The sequence below is a fragment of the Megascapheus bottae genome, chromosome 10 (assembly GCF_031878675.1).
Source record: "Megascapheus bottae isolate mThoBot1 chromosome 10, mThoBot2.hap1, whole genome shotgun sequence".
In the NCBI taxonomy this organism is placed as follows: Eukaryota; Metazoa; Chordata; class Mammalia; order Rodentia; family Geomyidae; genus Megascapheus; species Megascapheus bottae.
In genome coordinates this window covers 60996924-61019102 of record NC_143518.1, presented here as the reverse complement: position 1 = coordinate 61019102, position 22179 = coordinate 60996924, and the positions used below count along the sequence as shown (strand labels likewise).

Here is a 22179-nt window from a genome sequence, read left to right as displayed (position 1 = left end):
CAGCATCTTACCCAAATCAGTTTGTTTGGTCTGTAAAATAGAAAATTCTCAGGGGACCTTTGCATGTTAAAGAAAGTTTAAACTTAGGTGCTCTGGAACAGCCACTGTCATCTGACTCGGTGTCTAAAATGATGTAATTGGCCCTGAGTAGGTGCTCCGGGCAATATTAAATCTGTAAGCAGGAAAGGATACTCTTTTTAAAATATCTGGACCTTAAAAAAACAATATAAACTCTTGTAAATATTCCCAGTTTAAAATAGGACGACACTGAAGTGCTAATTATAGGATTATATCAATCAAGATTGCATGTTATAAATCTGGAAGGGCCTTTTCATATTTCCATTAAAATGTGTATTTAATGGTGGTTTTCCCAAGCGATAGCTTTTTGACAGAATTTGCTCTCATCTTGTAAATGCATCTTGTAAGTGATGGTTAAATTCACAGAATTATGTGTGATTCTGTGAAGGACAAAAATGGGCCCTGACTATTTTTTCACCTGCAAAGGACTTACAACTAATTCATTATAAAATGTTAAAAAGTTCATGAATCCGTTAGAAATTATCTAACACAAAATTTACCTGCATGAAGTCTGGAGTCAGGAAAATCTGATTTTAAATCTTCTTAATTATTTATCCAGTGATTGGGTCTCAGTTAACAGCTTTGTAAAACAGAACTTATGGGGCCAGGAGTTTGGCCTAGTGGTAGAGTGCTTGCCTAGCATGCATGAAGACTGAGTTTGATTCCTCAGTACCACATATGTAGAAAAAGCCAGAAGCGGTGCTGTGGCTTAAGTGATAAAGTTCTAGCCTTGAGAAAGCACAAGGACAGTGCTCAGGCCCTGAGCTCAAGCCCAGAACTGGCAAAAAAGAAAGGAGACCTAGGGGGACTCTTGAGAGAACACTGAGTTTGGCACACTCAGAAGGCTGAGATCTGAGGACTGTGGTTCAAAGCCTGCTCAGGCAGGAAAGTCTGTGAGAGTCATCTCCATAATAATTGAGCTATGACTCAAGTGGTAGAGGGCTAGCCTTGAGTAACGAAAGCTCCCCCACCCCACCAAAATAAAATAAAAGCCCAGAAATAACACCTAGGCCCTGAGTTCAAGCCCCTGTACTGACACAACAGAAAAAAGAAAAAAATGAAAGAACACTAGAAGGAACAAGGCCCTGAGTTCAAACTATAGTATTGATTGAATTCTTCCTAATGTACATATACTGTTAAATGGTTATTTTTAGTCCAAGTTGTTTAGTAAATAGTTCAGTTATAAACCCAAAGAGGAGAAAACCAATGAGGCAGGTAATCCTAGTGGGGTAGAGACTTGGGTTAGGACTTAAATATTGTAATTTATTGCAATTATTATAATTAAATTATTGGTTTCTGTATTAAGATTTTTGAAAATGATGTTAGAATAACTAAGGAAGACATTAGGTAAGGATTGAATGTTAATTCAGTTAGCATTATCTGCATACCTGTCAATTGTGAGATTCCCAAAGATTGATGAATGTTCCTTTCACTTAAGTCATTATTATCTAATAAAATTTCCTTATAATTCCTAAGCCTTCATGATTCAAAGTTAAAACATTCCTTCCAGGTTTTCCCTTACTGGGGAGTTTGTTTCAACCATTTAGCATGTTACTGTATAGAGACAGGACCTGTATATTCATAGCAAGGGGATATTTTCTTTACTTAGTGTGGTATTTGGTGATATTATCATACCAACAATAGTTTTCCTGCCTAATCTACTACTTTTGTTTTGTGCCAGTCCTTGGGCTTAAACACAGGGTCTGGGCCTTGTCTCTGAGCTTTATTGCTTAAGACTAGTGCTCTACCACTTGAACCACAGCTCCACTTTGGGATTTTTCTTGTCTCATTGGAGATTAGAGTCTCATGGACTCTGTCTGGGCTGGCTTTGAACTGTGATCCTCAGGGCTCAGCCTCCTGTGTAGCTAGGATTTCAGGCAAGATCTACTGATGCCCGGCTGATTTACACTTAAACCCAACCTCCATCGTTGTCATGTGCGGCTTGACGTAAGTTCCAAGGGGAGCAGCAGAGCTGAGCAGCCTCTCTGAAAGGAAGAGTCCTCCTTCTTTACTGCGTGTGTGTTTTGTGTGTGGTATGGCTTTTTTCTCTCGTCCAATTCCCCTTGGCCACCACTGACATGCAGTGAAGTAATTACCCCATGACCCTCACCTCTAACTCAAGCTTTTAAATAATTTTCATCAAGTGTAGTTACTTCGACCATTTGTAGAAAATTCAGGCCACAGGTGAAACACTGCTGTCCTTATTTCCTTTTTTCTTTGTGAACTGGACACACAAGCTTACTCCAAGCCACATCTGGAACTTGGTGTGGTTTGCTCAGCTCCCCTGGACTTTGGTCCCCTCCTCTTTAGAAGGTTAGATGAATGTGGAATCTTATGTGAATTAATATGAGTGCTTAGAGCACTTTGTGCATGGAATAGACATGATAGACCATTTCTGTCTATTTTTCTCATCCTTCTCATCACAGTGGTGGTTGTTTAGAATCACAGGAAACCAATAAAGTCCTTGTGGAGGGGCCTTGCTTAAGGGGACATGGCCAACAGAAACACAAATATCCAGCTGGACTGCTGCAAATAGGGCCAAGGGGAATGAAGAAGCCTGTTAAACCTGGGAAATGGGCCAGATAGAAGGTAGAAAGGAAAATCCAGCCCTCCAGCCCTTCTTGCATAAATGATACTTGCATTATGGGCTAGGACATAGACAGTCAGAAGGACCTACAAAAAGAGATGTAGCCAATCACCAAAAAGTCCCACTCACCTCCAAAAGCCTGTTCCCAGCCCCATATTGGTGCAAGTGGAACGACAGCAAGAGCAGGGCTAAGCACCTCTGCTGTGGTGCCAGGTCTTGTGCTTGCGTCCTATGAATCTTATTTTCCTGACTCAGTAACTTCTTCTACCAACACAAGATCCCTTAAACATATCTATAACAATTCCTGCCTAAGAAAGAGAGATGCTAAGCTTGCACAATCTCATGTGCATGTGCTGGTTGACTTAGAAGGAATCCATGTCCTGATGGACCCACAATAACTGAAACTATCCCAAGTCAGAAATGACTGCATCTAAGTTTCAGAGTGGGGTAGCTTAGCAACATGGCACACAGTGGAGCTGTGCAGAGGGTGAGGCTTTCACTGCCCAGCAGAATGACAAAAGTATCATTCTCACTACTGCTAGATCAGGAAAAGATAAAAATTTAAAGTATGGTTTCTCCTGTGGGCCTGTCACTCTCATTACACCAGAAAGTAACAAGTCAGAAATCCAATCCCTGTAGCTTGGAAACTGCCTGTAATCACCTGACAGGTAGTTGATAGTCCTTAATTATGTATTCAATTAGTGAAGTTACACAGCTAGGTTTATCATCCAGAATTGGTGACATAAAACTCCAGCTTTTACTCACTGTTCTTTGGAATAGCTCTTCAACTTTCACTGGTTAATTGGAGATGGAGGATCATAAACTTTTTTTTTGCTCAGATTTGCCTCAAAACGCAGTCTTCTAGATCTCTATAAACATAAGCTACCATCACCTTGAGTCATAGATTTTTAATTATTATCCTTAGAGATCCATGATGGGCATCTGCTCCCCTTGGTTACCTGTATCTCACCCCATTAGTCCTTTTGGAGACTTATATTTTTGCATTTGAGCAGTTTTGTGGAAAGGTGAGGGACTGCATTACAAACCAGCATGGCTAATCTGACACCCTCTGAAGAAACCTAGGAGACATACCAGAATGAACTCTCCTGAGTGGAATTATCTCATTGAAATTGTGCATTCTTGTTACTATCCTAACTGGGTACAGCCACGGTTCCATTCTAGTCCCACTGTTCTTCTTGGTTCTCCTCTGCATCCCATGAGGTGTTAAATAACCTTACAATGCATATTTTCTGACAGGAATCTGTTACTTTACTTTGATGTGAATCCTGCCAAAGAAAATACGCATTTAGTGTCAATACTTTTCCTTAGTGGAAAATGAACCTTAGTGATTATAAGAAGGCATCCATAGTCCAGTGCATCTTGATTGCTGGATTTGGGAGGAACTTGGATTCCTTTGTCTGTCAATCAGCTACTTCCTTCCAGCTATGGTCACAAAGAAACTGCCCACCGCAGGTTCAGTCTTGTAGATTTGACTGTGTTTGTGCTGAAACAGCACAAATTATATACAGTAGATGTAATTTCCATGATATATGTACTATATCTCTCATTTTAATCTTTGTATAGAATTGTATGAACACACACACGCACACACACACACACACACACACATATATACACATACACACACTAATGTGCTAGGTAAGCATCTGACATTGTGTAACATATCTAGTCCAGATTTGTATTTTTTCTTTTTCCTTTGTGCCAGTTCTGGGGCTTGAACTCAAGGCCTGGGTAGTTATTTAAGACTAGCACTCTGTCACATGAGCCACAGCTCCATTTCCAGAGATTTATATTTCTAATCTCAATTTCTCTCATGAGCGCCAGACTCCTGAACACACACACACACACACACACACACACACACACACACACACACACGTATGCAGGTTATCATATAAATATGTGTATGTTTAAATATAAATAAAATCAGTCAGATAAATTATATTCAGAGCCATGTTTTTATAATACGAAGAGACCATGTGACAGCTCTAATACCAATCAGAGAATAAAACAGTCTGATTTTAATTATTAGAAATTTCCACAAAGTTCCAAGAATATTGTAATCTTTAGGACTCCAACAATTTAATCTGGAAAAAATAGTTCCTATTAAAGTCATTGCAATTTTGAAATAAGTGAACATTTGTGTTGACCAATTATGATAAGGCAAAAATGTGGAAGCTTCTAGAAGAGGTACTGTCATGCATAGGGGTTGACAATGGCTGTGATTTTATGGGAGGAAACAATCCTCTAATCTCTAGAACACTGGTTTATCGGAGTAACTAGCTTCCTAATCATCTTTTTTGAATTATCTTATCCAACCCGAGCATAAGTCCTTCTGAGATGCTTTGTCAAGTACACAAGGCCTCTGGGTGAGGGATGAATCCAGTCCAGTCCAGAAAAATCTGTTCCAGATTTGAAAGATCACCTCATCTTCCCCTGTAAGAGGCAAAGAGCACAAACTGCCTTCAGGATAAGTGTGTAAGGGAGTTGGGATGGGTGGAAAGAGATGGCCTCCGGGTTGGGGTTGGTGAGACACCTGTTCTGAGCTGAGAGCCAGACTGGAGCGCTAGGACTACATCGAGAATGTTCTCTCAGCAAGACCACGGCACTTCTGGAAATCAACTCCCTTCTTGTCTTCTACCTCAGTTTCTTCCTGCTCCTCTCCATAAAGAGTAAGCCTTTCATGCCCATTGAACTCTTCCTACTTTTCTTGACTTAATGATATTTTACATGACTAGTTCCGAATGTCATATGTTCTATGAAGTAATTACTTGTTTTGGTGTCAGCAAGCGCCCTGTATTAAAATTCTGTGACTTTAGTCGATGTGGAAGCCTGTTTGATTTCAACAAGTATTTAAGTTTGGAAACTTGTTTCTCCACTCATTTAGAGATGAGCAAGTGGACAAAATAGCTCTGTGGAAAGAAGGCATTTTGTTGTGTTTGTGAGTGTGTGCTTCCAGAAAACAGATTTAATACCTAACAGTTGCTAGCCTTTGAAAGGAAGCTCTTCATAGGCGGTTTGCATTTTATTCCCACCTCATATTTGTCTTCACTTCGACAGAATTCTGCATTTCAGCCTTTGCAGGCACAATCAAAGGAGAGTCTCAATGATTCCCAAAGTATCTCTTTTGCCAGCGGAATGGACATTCGTTGTCATATGCTACTGTCTCATAAATGAAGATAGGGTTTGCCACAAAGTGTCGCCAGTGTTTGTGGGACAGTCTTGTCAGCTGTTCAGCAGGACGGGAAATCCAATGGGACCAAGTAGCCACCGCTGGGTGGCCACGAAGGACAGTAGCTTTGGATATGCGTTGCAGGAAGACACAGAGAGAGTGCGCTTGTCAGAGGGGCCATGTGATTTGTGTCTGTTGAGTCTGAATATCAATAAGGCACAGCCTAGAGCAGCTGCTGTTGAACAAGACAACTTGGCGCTCACTCCCAGGTTTGTGTCAGCGGAGCCAGTTTATGTAGCTACAGCAGAGAGGTTGTTCTTGTAGTTTTTACAGCTGACTATGTATCAGAGATTGAGTAAATGTTATGGAGAGATGGCCAAAGCAAGTGCAGAAAAGCCAAGTAAAACTTGAAACAAATGAACATAGAAATTGGTTAGGGAAGGGGGGAAAACAAGATGAGGGGTGGGGGTGGGAGGAGGGAAATGGGGACCAAAACATGTGAAAGGGTATGTATGTGAATTAATGCACCTTCTATCTGGCAAATATCATGTAACCCTTCTATTAATTACAATAAAAATATATGAAAAAAAGAAATATGTACAACACACACATATGCAGGACTATTGTTCAGAAATGTATTTTTTCCAAAAGGTGTTACTTATTCTCTTGGAAGCTTGAAGTGGGCTCCCCAGTCCTCTGAAGTGGAGAACAGAGGTATTGTGCAAGATATGCAGGTGGGAGGAAAAGGGAGAGAAGATATGAGAAATAAACTGAAAGTATAGTGGCACTGTGGCATGTCACGTAGCAGAATATTTTGCTATTTTAATACAAATGCATTAAAAGTCCCTGGAGTCTGCTACAGTTTGCAATGATCCATTATCATTGATGGATGGATGGATGATGGCGCTTCCAGATTTTGCTTTCTCCTTCTTTGAAAGGGCGATTTCATGGATAAGTTCTAAATAAATCGATTATAATTTCTAAATTTACATTCTAGCACAGTATTTTAATAGCCTGGAAAAGTAAACATGAAGCCTTGTTGTGATGTGTTCATTTTAAATTATTGTCATTAAGCAGTCCTACAGAAAGACTTCAGTTCGGTGGGGATATATGTGTGTAAAGCATCCTGGCCTGTGTCCCCCTTCGCTCTTTTTTCCTGTCCCCCCACTGAACTCACAGTCCTACACTTTTGTTCAGTTTTTCTTTTAAACAGACAGATCTTTATTTGCCTTGATCTGTCTATTCGCAACTCATGACACTATCACCTTTCTAACCTCCAAATACACGCATTTATTCACTTATTTCTTTATTGACCAGGTCTCACTTTACAGCCCAGTCTGGACTTGAATTCTTGCATTAAGTCAAGACTCTGAAGCTGGGGTCATCATCCTTGGCCCCCCAAGGGCTGGGACTGTAGGTATGCCTACATACCTGCATACCTAGCATAGTTGAGATACTTTCTCACCTAAAATTTTCTTTTTAACTTGACTTTAACTTCCCGAAACCAGATGCAGCATTCTTTCTCACACTTATCGCCTTGTGTGCAAAATACATCCTGTGGTTCCATCAAATAAATAATGATCATCAAATGATAAAATGACAATATATTTGTATATAGTATATATATATAAATGTGTGTGTGGGTACATATACATATGTAGATGGATATGTATATATACATATACACACATATATATGTATAGTTACACAATGTGTTCCATTTAATTCTTAAGAAGACTCCTTAAGAGAGGTCCTACTATAATCATCCCCATTGTACAGACAAACAGTCCACTGGTATATCTCAGACTTCAGTGTACATTAGAGAGAGAGCATGCTCTCGTAAGCTGTAGCCTTTAAGTCCATCCATGTGTTGTTAGTGCATATACACTCAGTACTAGGAACCGGCAATGTTCACAAGTTCTCAGTTGGGAATGCAGGCAATCAGGAGCTCTAAATTGCACCACAAACCTTTCCCGAGCATCCTCTTCATTTTGATGTTAGGAATTGTAAGAAGAAACATTTAATCGTTTCTCCCTTCTCAACAGGACTATGTAGGGTAAAAATTTCTCAGTGCTGATTTTATGAGCATTAGTCTCACCTTCTCATGTAGAATTCAGTCATTAAATCCCTTTTACAGCTGATAAACCAGAGGCACTGGGATTTATGAACTTGCCCTGTGCCGTACATGAGGGAGCGGTGTGAGTCGGGGACTTGAACTTGGTGGTTAGGATCTGGAATCTGTGCTCTGAGCTGGACCCAGGCTGACTCCCATGGAGGAGAGTGCATTAGGGCTGTAGGGAAATTTTGGGAAATTTGAGGGAAATTTCACTTATTAGTTTCCCATTGATTGACATTAATATCACATTAGTTTATTTTCCACTTGCACTTTGGCAATAATTTCCTTAAATTTAAGACAAAAGACTCATCACTGACTTCATACTGTTCTTAGAGGGACACAGTCTATGTCACTTGTTCAGCACCTTCTGAGTCTTTTGATTAAGGCAGGTGACACAAAGAAGAGGAAAGCAGAGTTCAGGAAGTGTCCCTCTCTTCCTGCTCTCAGCAGGTGGTCACTTCCCTTTCCTTGAAATTGCAATGAATTTGTTCCTACAGTCTCCCAATTGTCTTCAAGCCTGTTTCATAGGACTGCAAAATTAATCTTAAAGCATGAGATCAGATTGTTTACTCACTCATAAAGCAGAATTAATCTGAGTGTTCTTTTAGGACAGTTAGTGAGGGCAAGCCGCTAATGAGGCTGAGTTTACGGGTCAGTCTCAATGCAGTTGAACTCGCTCTGTCCAGAGACCATCCCTAAACAAGAACTCATGTCTGGTCACATGGTTGCTAATTGGTAGTTGGAACACAAGAGGAGAATGTGGATGAGCTTTTTGATTAGCAAATCAAGCATTACCACTGGACAAATCAACCATGGGTTGGCTGGCAGAGATAACATTCTCATTCAGTTAATGCTGAAAGATGATTTCATACATGTTGACCATTTTAGTTATTTGTGAGCATTTCATTGAAGCAAAGAACAAATTAACTTAGCGTTAATTTTTAGGAAGATCAGTAAGTGAGGGTTCTGGGTCGAGTCACTTCAAGTTATTCAGGTATCAGTGAAACAGCATCTGAATTGTCTAAGTTTCTCCTTTACCCCTTTTAAACTCTTGAGGTTAGATTACATCACAACCACATTTCCTGAAAGATCTGCAGCTTTTGATTTCAAAATTGTGGGAAGGCATTGATGAACAGCGTTTTAGTGACTGCCCTTCATAGGAGTCAGCTGTCTCTAGGTTTTATTACCCCCCCACCCCCCCGCCAAAAAAAAAAAAAAAGAGGAGGGAAGCCAGCTCCACATCTTAGTGTTCAAACAACATGTATTGACCTCCACTTGTCTGTACTCAGTTTGGCTCCATGTACCTCTTCATTGCCATACACTGAAAGTTGGTGCCTTTTCCACAAAATTGACTTTTTCATCCCCAGTACCCAGAGTGAAAGTGGCAGCCTTAAGAAGGTAACGTACAGAGAAAAACCCCCACCCAAATGGGATTATTGCCTCCGTAAAAGACCTGGGAGAGCTCCCTTGCCTTCCTGCCCAGTGAGGACACAGCAGAACAACCATGATGGATCATCTGCCTCCGAGCCAGGATGCGGTGAGGCCTCTTCAGCCACCCGTCTGTTGACATTTTGATTTAGGACAGTGCAGCCTCCAGAACTATGAGAAATAAATGGCTGTTCGAATTCTCTGTCAAGGGCAATTTGTTCTAGCAGCCTAAACAAACTGAGACATTCTTTGTGGGACCCAAGTTGAGGCAGCAGTCACCATTTGGGGAAGGCTGTTTTCATGGCCGAGAAATAAAAACCCATCAGCAGAGCCATGCCACGGTTCTCGAGTGTTCTTCAGCTCAGTTCTTTGTCATCCAGTCTCCTGTTTCACTGATGGAGGCAGGTCTTGAGGCTAAGTTGAAAGTCATTGGGTCGGGAGTATGTTAAAGCCAAATATACTTGCAACAAATGATATTATCAACTCCATCTCTCCTCCTGGACAAGTGCATTTAAATAAATATGAGAGATCTTTCAGTAAAGCTTGAAAAGACATTCACAAAGATTGCATTTCAACTATTCATGAAGCCCCCAAGCGATGATATAAAAGACTGTGCTTTCTAAGCAGATAGACTATAGTGGATGATGACTGCTAAGTGGGGGGGGGGCCTGCTCATTCAATGCTACCTAAGAGCATAATTTCATTTCAGATATTGTCACAGGTCTGTGCACTGGTTGAGATATTCTATTTTAGATACAGAGCTAGAGTTTTTTTTCCCCCTAAAACGTTTAACTTCTCTTATCATATGAAGAAATGCTTTCTGAAAAGAAATGTAATAAAGCTTGCTTTGAAACTATGAAGTCTAAGAAAATTTGATATGTTCTAAGGGAAAAGTCAACTCTGCTTTGGGGAATGACAGATCTATTTTGCAGATTCGAATTTTTCTGTGTCAGCTGGATTCCCATGGCTCGTGCCTATAATCCTAGCTCCTTTGGGAGGCTGAGATCTGAGAATTGCAGTTTGAGGCCAGTCTAGGTATGAGACTCATCACCAATGAAACACTAAAAAGCTGGAAGTAGAACTGTGGCTCAAGTGATAAAACAAAACAAAATGACAAAAAAAAAAACTAGCCTTGAGCATAAAAACTCAGGGACAGCACCCAGGACTGGTGTGTATGTGTACACACCCAAGTTCCTATTCCTCTCCATCTCACTTTATCATTAACATCGCTACCTGAAAGGAAAAAGAAAAGAAATGGAGGGGCCGGGAGTTTGGCCTAGTGGTTGAGTGCTTGCCTAGCATGCACGAAGACCCAGGTTCGATTCCTTGGTACATACATAGAAAAAAGCCAGAAGTGTTGCTGAGGCTCAAGTGGTAGAGCTCTACCCCTGAGAAAGTCCAAGGACAGTGCTCAGGCCCTGAGCTCAAGCCCAGGACTGGCAAAAAAAAGAAATGGAATGCACAGTTATATAATATCTATAAATCTATATATATAGTTATATATACATATATAAATGTAAATTTATTGTCAGTCGTGGGGCTTGAACTCTGGGCCTGGGTGCTGTCCCTGAGCCCTTCAGCTCAAGGCTACTGCCCTATCCTTTGAGTCACAACACTACTTTTGGTTTTCTACTGGTTAATTGGAGATAAGAGTCTCAAGGACTTTTGTGCCCAGGGTGGCTTTGAACCACGATCCTCAGATCTCAGCCTCCTCAGTAGCTAGGATCAGGCATGAGCCACCAACGCCTGGCAACACAGTTTATATATTTTATTTTATTTTATTTCATTTTTGTCAGTCATGGGGCTTGAACTCTGGGTCTGGGTGTTGTCCTTGAGCTCTTCAGCTCAAGGCTACTGCCCTTACCCTTTGAGCCACAGTGCCACTTCTGGTTTTCTGGTGATTAATTGGAGATAAGAGTCAAGGACTTTTTAGTGCCCAGAGGGCTGGCTTTCAATTGAGATCCTCAGATCTCAGCCTCCTGATTAGCTAGGATTACAGACGTGAGCCACCACGCCCCATTACAGTTTTATATTTTAGAGCACAGGACTGACAATTGCAACAAATATGAAAAAGTGTTTGGTGTTTTGTGGACTGAAAGCCTTAACTAAAAGCGCTTCAATCTGCCTGTAATAGTACTTGACAGTGTTTGTATATTTTCTCCCCAAGTAACCACATAAAAAATAAACTATTTGCAACATTAAATAGTTATAGATATAAATAAGAAATGCCATTCCCTTGATCAACCCTGGTATAGAGAGTGTTTGTTTGTTTTCTGGCTTTCTCTGTACAACCTCTCTATGGAATTTTGAACACTGAGAATATGCCTGCTGTTTAGCATTTGCTCCCTGGTTGTAGGTAGCATACTAGTTGTTAGCACCACTCCAACTGCAGAATTGCCCTAGAGGAGAGGCAAGGTGTGTGTGAAGCTGACAAACTCTAGACAAGGAGGGGCAAGAGACACAACTGTGTCCATACTCAGGCTCACTGTCAACAGTGATGAGATTCTCTACTCTCCACCTTTTATTCTGCTGCTCTTATTGTCTAGAGATCATAAATCAATGTGACCTTTTTCCTTTCCTCTCCTCCTCCCTCCCTCCCTTTCTTCCTTCCTTTCTTCCTTCTTTCCTTTCTCACTCCCTCTTCTTCCTTCCTTTCTTTCCCTCCCTTCCCATCCTGCCTTTCATCCTTCCCTTCCTCTTCTCCTTCTCCCTTCCTTCCTTCCTCCCTCCCTTCCACCCTCCCTCTCTTCCTCCCTCCCTCCCTCCCTTCCTTCCTTCCTTCCTTCCTTCCTTCCTTCCTTCCTTCCTTCCTTCCTTCCTTTCTTCCTTCCTTCCTTCCTTCCTTCACCAGTACTGTGGCTTCAACTCAAGGCTTTCTTTTCTTTTCTTTCTTTTCTTTTCTCAGAATTTATGCTTTACCACTGGAGCCACACCTCCACTTCCAACATGACATTTTGCTAGTCATTTAAAGATAAGAGTCTCTAAGACTTGTGTGTCTCAGTTGTCTTGGGACTGTAATTCTTAGATCTCAGTCCCCTGCAAAGAAAGACATACATTCATAAACTATTAGCACCTAGCTCAATAAAACATTTCAAAATTAGGAAAATGTCAGATTCGTGTATCTCTTGGCTGCAAAATACAACTAAACTCTATTACTCATATTCTGTATATTAGACATTATGCTTGTAGTTTTTATATAATTATTTTCATCTGATTCACAGCTGTGAAGGTGTTGCTATGTTTTACAGAGAAATAAGGCTTAGATGAAAAGCAAGTGAAATTACTAAATTGTTGACTTAGCTAATTGTTTTGCTAATCTAAATGATTTCCACAATACCATATCACACAGTAAGAATTTAGACATAACAATCACTGTTTGTAAGACTTCCCAAACCTTGGTCCCTTTGAACTCAATAGGCATTTTTTTTTTGGCAGTCCTCAGATTTGAATTCAGGGTTTTGTACTTTCTAGGCACCCACTCTACCACTTGAGCCACACCTCAAGCCATGTTTGCCATGTTACTTTTTCAATGGATTCTCACTTTTACATTTCCCCCAGGCTAGCTTGGTCTGCGATCCTCCTGTTCTCTGACTTCCAAGTAGCTGGGATTACAAATGTGAGCCAGTAAACCAAGCTTCCATCTCCTTAGCTTCAGCATAGGAGCTCTACACAAGAGGTTCGCTTTTTTTTTTGGACAGTCCTATGGCTTGAATTCAGTGTCTGAGCACCGTCCTTGGGCTTTCTGAAGGTTAGAGTTCTACCACTTGAGCCACAGCATCACTTCTGGTTTTTCCTATGTATACAGTACCAAGGAATCAAATCCGGGTCTTCATGCATGTTAGGCAAGCACTCTACCACAAGGCCAAACTCCTGGCCCTAAAAGGTTTGCTTTCTGAAGGGAAACATTATTACAAAGATGATTGGCAATTGTAAATCAGAGGGCATAAAAGAGAGAGGAGAGATGTAGTGCAAAGTTTATGAACCAGGTATGTAAGTAGGTTCCATGTGTAAATAGTGATATATTACTTACACCACTGGCCACAGAAGTATTAAACTTTATTATCATGTATTCATCCCTAACTGCATGTATACAAGCATAAGTTCAAATATCAATATACTATAAGTCCTCAGATGATTGTGTGTGTGTGTATGAGACTGATGGTAGAATTTCAAAGCCCCATGAGAACTTTAGGAATAAACTGTCCTTTGAAGGATCCAGATTTCACACCCAAAACATGGACTACCAAGCGCAATGTGTTGGGGGTCGAGTACCGCCATGTCTAATAACTTTCTGCTGAGACAAGGCAAGGCGCAAGAGGCAGGGCACAAGACTTGATTACCATTGGTTACAAATGTGTTATTGTTGATCACTCTCTGCTGGGACCTAGAGTGAGGGTATATTAGCTGGAGGGACTTCCTCAGAAGGGTTTTTTTTTGGGAGAGAGAGATCTTCCTGTCTTGATGAAGCTGTGTGGTGTCTCTGTTCGTGCTCCGGGGAAGGAAGGCTGAGTGCGGGAAGACAGTGGGCCCTTTCCTCTTATGGCTCGTCCTTATCAGGGCATGTTTTTCCTCATCCCTCCTACTAGTTGAGAGGGACTGGGGACAAAGGACCCCGACACATGGCATTTGGTTTTTACTCTCTAGCTAGCAAAACATTGAATTTGGTTAGATTATAGACTTATGAAGATATGTTTCACCTTTAGGGCATTTATAGTTCCTTCCATTAGTAGAATATATTTCAGACAAAGGATAGTTTCTATTATATTCTTTTCCCAGGAGATATTTTGTTGATGAATTTACAAAGACTCCAAAACTTCTTACCTTCCTTAATATATTCTTTTTGTCTAAGGCAAATCTATATGTACATATCTCAATACCTAATCATGTTTTGTTAGATACCTTGCTCAGTGAGGTTGTTTATATAGCAATGGTTTCCAAATGTCATCTGCAAACCACAGGTATGGAGGGGATTTAGATGAGGGCTCCCATGAGTCACTCAGCTACTTGGGCTCACTGGTCAGGTCATAGGACCCAGGAATTAGGATTTATGAAGCAAATGTCTTGTGATTCTAATAAATATCCCTTATGGAGCAGATTTAAAGAGACAGGAATCCACACTTCAGAGCAGACAGAGCCCAATTCTCAAAGTATCACAGAAACTAGCAGAAGGATAATAAACACCCACCACTCTTTCTCATGGAATCAAGGATGTTGACTACTGGAGATGACCACCGGGGGCTCTGTAGACTCTGGCATTCATTATCTACTCTCCTGACCCATGGGGCAAGTAAGTGCCAGTCCAGAACTCTTAAAGACACTGATGTGGTTGCACTTGGCCACACAGAAGGCACACTTGGAAGGAGGAATATGACAGCATAGAATAAGGGGCCACTTCACCAGGGTAATCACACACAGACCACGAAGCAAGGGGGAGACCATGCTAGTGTTTGATGAGAAATGCCTGGGAGAAAGAGGTAGTGTAATGGCATGATTTCCAGACTTATGCATCTGGAAATATCAGTGTGGTATTATGCAAAATTATGCAAACAAATAAGCAAACACAGTGCAGGTTGCATCCTGTCAGTGTAAACTCACTTGCGGCTGAGGAATGGCTGGATACAAAGATGTCTGGCACTCAGAATTTGGGAGTGAAGGTGTAAGACCAGACATGTATGGACTTCGCAGTGTCATCATGCTGTCTGGCTCTTCGTCACAAAGTTAGTACTGGATACTTTGCTAACATGGAATGGCTCCTTTCCAAGCCTCACTTCTACAACACTGCCACATTGAATAGCCAACACATCCACATATCTGAACAGCTTTATTTTGGTCACCCTTCTTTCCACCACCCACATGATTAAGATGTGGGAATAGATATTTTTGCCAGACAGTACAAGATTGTGATTTAGATTTTTCTTTTAAGCTCACCAGATGGCTGTGGGTCTAATCTTATTCCTGCCTGATACCCAGAGTAACCTTTATGACGATAAACATCTTCATAAAGACAGTGGCAAAGCTTCAGCACTTCCCAGCATCACAGACCTGCAAGGGAGCTGGAAGTCTCTGGCTACGAAAGAAGACCTCTCAATTCTTCTGAGATTCACCTAACCAGAGTCTTCATTCATTAATGAGGAAAGGAAACCCGTACCAGGGTGGAAAATCTGAAGCTCTCCAAATGGTTTTTCTCTTTGTGGTAATGAGGTCTCACCTCACAGCCTCATGTTTCTAGATAGGTGATCTAGCATGAAAGCCACACCTCTAGCCCAAGATCCATGTTTGAATTGGTTTTTTTCTTGGATTTTTTTTTTCTATCTGAAAAATGGATGTGTAAAGATGCTTATAGTTGCAGTAACCGGAAAAGGCTTTTCTTAATAGCAGGGAATCTAGAATCTGCATACCGCAGAACTGAGAAACATAAAGGAAGGGGGAGATAGAAGGGTAGTGAAGACGTTGAAGTGATGATTCAGATCAAGATGCAGCTTTGTTAAACTGCAAAAATTCAATCCATATTGTAAAATTACATAAGAGAAGTGGAGAGTTGAGAGGGGTGGATGAGAATGTTGAAAGGAATGACATCGATGAAGACGCACTGTATTCGTAAAGTGCTTCAGTGAACGGCAACTAAAAGATGATAAGGATATTCCAAAAATATATGAGATCACATTTACATGATGAGCACTGATTTCTTCTGCTAACTGAGTCCTTCCCTTAAGTGACTTTTCCTCTTCACTTTGCATTCCCAGTAGGTGAGTTTGTTTCTTCCAACTTGGTAGCACCAGGATCTAGGTTTTCAAATCTTGAAGCCCAGTGCTCCCTCCGCTTCGGCCACCAAATACAGTAACTGATTCTCTAGGACAGACCCTTGAGTGTGTACAATTTACTTGTGATGAGTGCACTAGGCCTGCATTTGCACCTTGTCCAACAAGTCTTGATACCCAAACAGTACTTTCTCCTTCAAGGGATTCCCTTAAAGTTGATTATCTACTGTCTTAACTACCCTTTTCTGAGGAAACACACTTTGTGGTATACACAGGAGTCGTCTTTGTGAGTTAGAGACTATAGGATTTGGTGATTGCTTGAGTACATTAGTAAAAGAGCGGGAGGGTTTAAGGTGGAAATGCAGAATTCTGGCCAGCCCTTCATCATCAGCTTTCTAGCTGAAAGAGGGAATTGGCAGGAAAAAGAGGGCTGGGTGGGGAAAGAAGGGACAGCAGATGACTGTAAGAACATGTTGGCAAGCTGGGTGAGAGTGGAGGTGGACTCTAGACTCAAAAGCCTCACGCTGAGGAAATAAAGGGGTGCTGGAGGTTCAGATTGTGAAGCGTTCATCTCTGTATGCCAGGGAAGGACCAGGTAGTTGAGGACTGCGTGGGGTGGGTTTGGATCACTGACCTCATTGGATTGGAAAGCAGGGAAGCCTACCTGCGGGTCCTCTGGGTGAGCCTCTGGGGGCATTTCCAAGGAGGAATAAAGAAAGAGGACCTACCCATGATGGAGCCCCCTCCGTGGGCTGGTGACCTGTATGAAATAAAGGGTGAGAGAGGCCTAAATAGTGCGTGTGGACATTTTCTCTCTCTGCTTCCTAGCACCATGATGCGAGCTTCTTTCCCTGCCATTGGCTTCTCACCATGCTGGACCGGAATCTCCGGAACAGAGCCAGAATAAATCTTTCTTTTCTTATTTTTATCTTAGCTCCCCTCCTGCTCTCCCTTCCCCACAAAAAAAATGTCTGACCAATATAAAGAAGGTGAGAAGAGGGCTGTAAAAGAATAGTTCTAATAAGTGATAAAATGAGAGAGAAAAAGATTTCACAATGGAATCTACAAAGCACAGGGTAGAAAAGAGAAAGGCCAGCAAAATATGTGGTTGTAGAATACTGAGGTTTGGACCTTACATGAGGGACAAATGTCCAACACTAGGACTTCAAGAAAGAAAACGACACCAGTGGAATGCTAGTGACCCTGCCCAGGAGGATCATGGGAAGGTGAGGGTAGCAGTCAGCTGACTGTAAGGCTGAAACTCAGTAGAAGTTGAAAAGGAAGAAATGGGAAGTGCAGAAAACGGTTTCTCCTCCTCTTTCTTTTCCTCTCCAGTAGTTTGGTTGGAGCTGATAGCATCTTCCTCTTTGGGGCAATCTTTACCACTAGTGCTAGGCTTTTCTGAGTTCCTCAGAGCTTCTCATGTTTGCTGAGGCCTCTTCACACTACTGAACTGAAACTCCAGTTCTGTAGATTTTGGCATTTTAGTTCATCTTTGCATCTCTCAGCAGACAATTTCTGCCAGGCCTCTGGAAAGCCCCCCTTGAATTGAATAATGGGCCTTTGAGGCCCTCATCTGAGTGCAGCTTTCTCCTCTGCGCACTGACCTATAAATGCTAATTGCTTCTTAAATACCTGCCTTGGCCTGGGAACTTTGCTGCCTCTCTTACTGTGCCCCTTGTCTCTGCCCATGTGACAGGCATTTCCAGCAGAAATACCAGGAAGGCAGGGATATACTTATATTTGTCCCACTTCTAACAAAAACAACAGCTCTGCATCAAATGCGTGCATGTTTTCCACTTTATATTTGTTACTACAGGAAAAAAAGCCATGAATGACTTATTTCTGCCATTGATGGAAGGCAGCCATCCTTTGAAAATACTGGACCATTAGTAGGAAATTAACATCAGAGAAATCCAAATTGATTGAATTATGTGTAAATGAAAATGTGGTTCTGTGGCTCAAGTGGTAGGTTTTTAGCCTTGAGAAAACTCAAGGACAATGCTCAGGCCCCAAGCTCAAGCCCAGGACTGGCAAAAAAAAAATAAGAGATTATTTTCATAGCTAATTTTTAATGAGGAGGTTAACAGGAAAAAATAAAGGAAAATTGGAAACAATTTAGAAGCTGCTGCTGATTTCATACTCTAGAGGTGTCAGTCATCTATAGTATGCCTGTATCTTTCTTCTTCCTCTTCCACTAAATTGACGAATTCGTCCTTTCTTCTCTGTTCCCACTAACATAGGAGCATAACCACTTTGTGGAGGAGGGGATAATGGCAAGTGGCTGGAAGAAGCAGCTTCTGGTTCCTTATGGTTACTATGGCAATCATCAGAGGGGAGATTTTCAGTCACAAGTAGTTTCTATAACAACATGATAGGATGCTTTAGAAATGGACCTGAGGAAAATAGATTCTTTATGGGTCTTTTTAACCCCTTTCATGCCACACACAGATTTAGCATTATCTTGGAGGATAAGTATTAGTTGGCTTATTTGATATTTTAAGGAAGCCTTTAAAATATTAAGGCTATAGGGGCCAGAAATTTGGCCTAGTGGTAAAGTGCTTGCCTACCATGCACGAAGACCCGGGTTCGATTCCTCGGTACCACATACATAGAAAAAAGCCAGAAGTGGTGCTGAGGCTCAAGTGGTAGAGCTCTAGCCTTGAAAAAGTCCAAGGACAGTGCTCAAGCTCTGAACCCAAGCTCAGAATGGGCAAAAAAATATTAAGGCTATATTTTAAACATTTCATTATTCAGTAAAGACCCACTGGGAGCTGGTTAAATTTTAGAAGATAGCTTCTGGAAATAGAGTTATATCTGAAAATGAGATTGATATAGTTGTTTTTGAATGTATGTCCCAATATTGGGGCTTGAACTCAGAGCCTGGGTGTTGTCCCTTAGCTTTTCCACTCAAAGCTGGTGCTCTACCTCTCGAGCCACAATCAAAGATAGCAGAACTGGAATTTTAATCCCTATTGGATTGACCATGAAGCCATATTCTTTGCATTAGCTTCAATTTAACATTTGAGACTATATATACAGAGACAAGTGTGTTTAACATAGTGAATTCTAGTATTCTGCTTAAATGGCCCAGGACTGCAAAAGAAAGAATGGCGTTCAAAGAATCCCCTCATCTCCTTATTTTAACTATTCCATGGGGATTCTGTCTTACTGTACATCAAAGTAAGCAATTTAACCGATCATTTGTTCTACTTGATTTTAAGAGAGGTGAAAGGAAGAATTTCCCAGCAAGACTTAAATGATAACTCAGGTAGTTTTGCTCACTCATTCATTATTCAACAAACATCTATTGACTACCTAACGCTCACGCCATTTTGACTGTGTCTTGAATAAAGATGTGCCTTTTCTGCAATACTGACTCCCCACGCACCTGTGGAACTGAATTCCATTCTCAACAGCAAGTCAGGCCCAAGGAGAATTCAACAAACCCCTTGGTTCTCACATGTGGCCAATCTTAGACAGCAGAATTTCCATGAAGCCTAGTTACATCGTTTCATACCTTCTGTTTCATTCAAACCAATTTTTTATTCACAAATATTTATACAGGGAAAAATACATATAAACTAATGACAGATACGATTCACTAGATGTTGCTGGGAACGTGCACATTTTTTTTTGCTCACAAACCCTATATTCCATTTTCATTTTAGTGGAGGAAAAAGTGGGTTACATTTTTATGAAAAATTGAACTAAAATAGCACTATGCTTTTGTATGTCTCCAAAAGTATTCCCTGCCACACTTGCATATTTTCCAGTAGCATACACCCCATGTCCCTGCTCATCTCCCTGTAGTTGAAATACCCAGGGGAGGGAGAACCTTAAGAAATTCTTGTCCTGGAGCAATGAGTCCAAATAGCTTTGTGACAACTACTGAAACTTGTGGAGGAATGCTCAGTGAGTCAAATCAGGGGCAGGCCAAAAACCCTCTTCTCAGACCACCTGAGTCCACAGCAGTCCTTCCCTCACCCCTCCTTCCCAGCCTTCTGCTGACAAGAAGAGATTTAAATCTTAACATCCATCCCAATGCTAATGAAAATGAGATTTAAGAGAGGGAGGTAATTGAAGAGATTTATGGGATTAGGTTAATAAATCCTAAAAACGAATGACCTAAGAGGTTGAAATTGAGAAAGAACGTGTTAGAAGACCACATGATCACTAGTTGCTCACGGGAAGGGCTCTATCATATATTACCTGTTCGTAGTTCCTGTGTGAAGAGGAGGCATAGAAGAGCCAGGATTTTGATAGCAAGTGATGGTGTGAATCAATCCCTGGTGAGGAAAACACAAACCACATCAGCCCCTCTGAAGAGTGAGATCCTATCATCACCCCCACTGCATATTATTTTCTGAGCCAAGCATTTAAATGAAATTCATAATTTATAGCTATGGATGTTAAAGATTCTCTTTCACAACACAAACAGAGAGCAGATCTTTTCTAGCTTGATTCCACATGTCCCTTTACTGGCTCCTGATCAAGTCCAGGCTCTTTAGGGACCCCGTGATGTGTGCTTGGCAAGTGCCATTAGCTGACTGATGGATTCTCTACACACACATAATATTGGGCTTATGGTTTTGTTTCCTAAAGTAAAATTTTGTCCAGTGGAAATCATTAGTGAATGGGATTATTTAGGGGTTGTGTTCGATTTTCTAATCTTGTAAACTGCCGATTAGAAACATTTCATATGACAATAAAAGCTAGCATGTATTGACTACTTATCCTGGGTCTGCCAAGGGTTTAAACCTAGCAATGCTTAGGTGTAGGTTTCAGTGTTGTCTTCTTGCAGATGAGGAAACCAAGGCACTGAGTAGCTTTTCTCCACCAAGGTAATGACTTCTTTCTGCTAAAGCTCTTGTGTGGTTCATGGAAAATTGAGGACAAAAGATTAGTAGATGGCCACTAGATAATTTTTTCTTCTTTTCTGGTACTGAAGCTTGAACTCAAGGTCTGGGTGATGTCCTTTAGCTTTTTATTTTGTCCTTGATCTTTTACTCAAGGCTAATGTTCTATCATTTGGGCCACAGCTGGACTTCTAGTCTTGTAGTGGTTAATTGGAAGTAAGAGTTTCATAGACTTTTCTTGTCCAGGCTGTCTTTGAACCTTGATGCTCAGGTTTCAGCCTCATGAGTATCTAGGATTACAGATATGAGTTACAGGTGCCTGGCTGGTTCAGATTCTTAATTCAAGATTTAAAATCAGATAATCCTCTTTATATAGGTAAGTATAATAAAACCATGGGGATAAACAAATACCCACTATTAGTAGCAATCTGAAAAGTTAAAATAATTCTTCCCAGAAAGCATTAATTTCTCCATCTCATTGCTCTGAATAGATAGGCTCTACCTTACCTTTAAACAAAATTACCAATATTTCTGCTTTCCAAATAAGTTTAGTTGCTGAACATACCTATAATTATACATACCTATAATTATATACCCAAGAAACACATTAAATCTTACTTGGGTCTTTACTGACTTTGAAATTGGTCAATTACTCGCTCCTCAGCAAATAAAAAATGTTAAATATAGAAATAATTCCTTGCAAAACCCCAATGAAATATTCTTATGCACAGAGGTTTCCAGAATGTTATTCTCACACCCAAGGCACTCTTGCAGGTACTCGGGGGAGGGTAGTGGGAGGCTGGGCTGACTGGGCAGGAAGAATCCCTCCTGCCCCAAACAGTGCTCTAGTCAGAGCTTTGCTATATTGGGATTGCTCTCCACATTTCCCTGGAGGAATAATTCTGCTGTTCTTGAGGGAAAACAAGGAAGGGAAAGACACAAAGAGGTATGAAGTTCACAATTCATTCTTGGAGAGTTTCTTATAATAGCCAGTAGATGGCAAACTTGACTACATGAAGAAAACAGTTGCACAGCTTGTACAACTGGTCTGAAAATATCAATTACTTTGCACATCCAGTAAAATGTTCTATTCTGAATATAAGTTTCAAATGGAACTTATATTTAAATTCCCTATTGACTTTTGCCTAGGGACTAAATGC

At 41.0% G+C, this 22179-nt stretch overlaps 1 protein-coding gene across 1 annotated transcript in view; it reads left to right on the top strand.

Annotated features, from left to right (window-relative positions):
* Window positions 1-5939: 5939 nt before the first annotated feature.
* Crb1 (crumbs cell polarity complex component 1) overlaps window positions 5940-22179 on the top strand; it is a 110309-nt gene continuing 94069 nt past the window's right edge. The window contains 3 exon segments of the mRNA XM_090341645.1: window positions 5940-6127; window positions 9342-9511; window positions 16745-16936. Of these exon segments, the coding sequence (XP_090197771.1) occupies window positions 5940-6127; window positions 9342-9511; window positions 16745-16936 (550 nt within the window).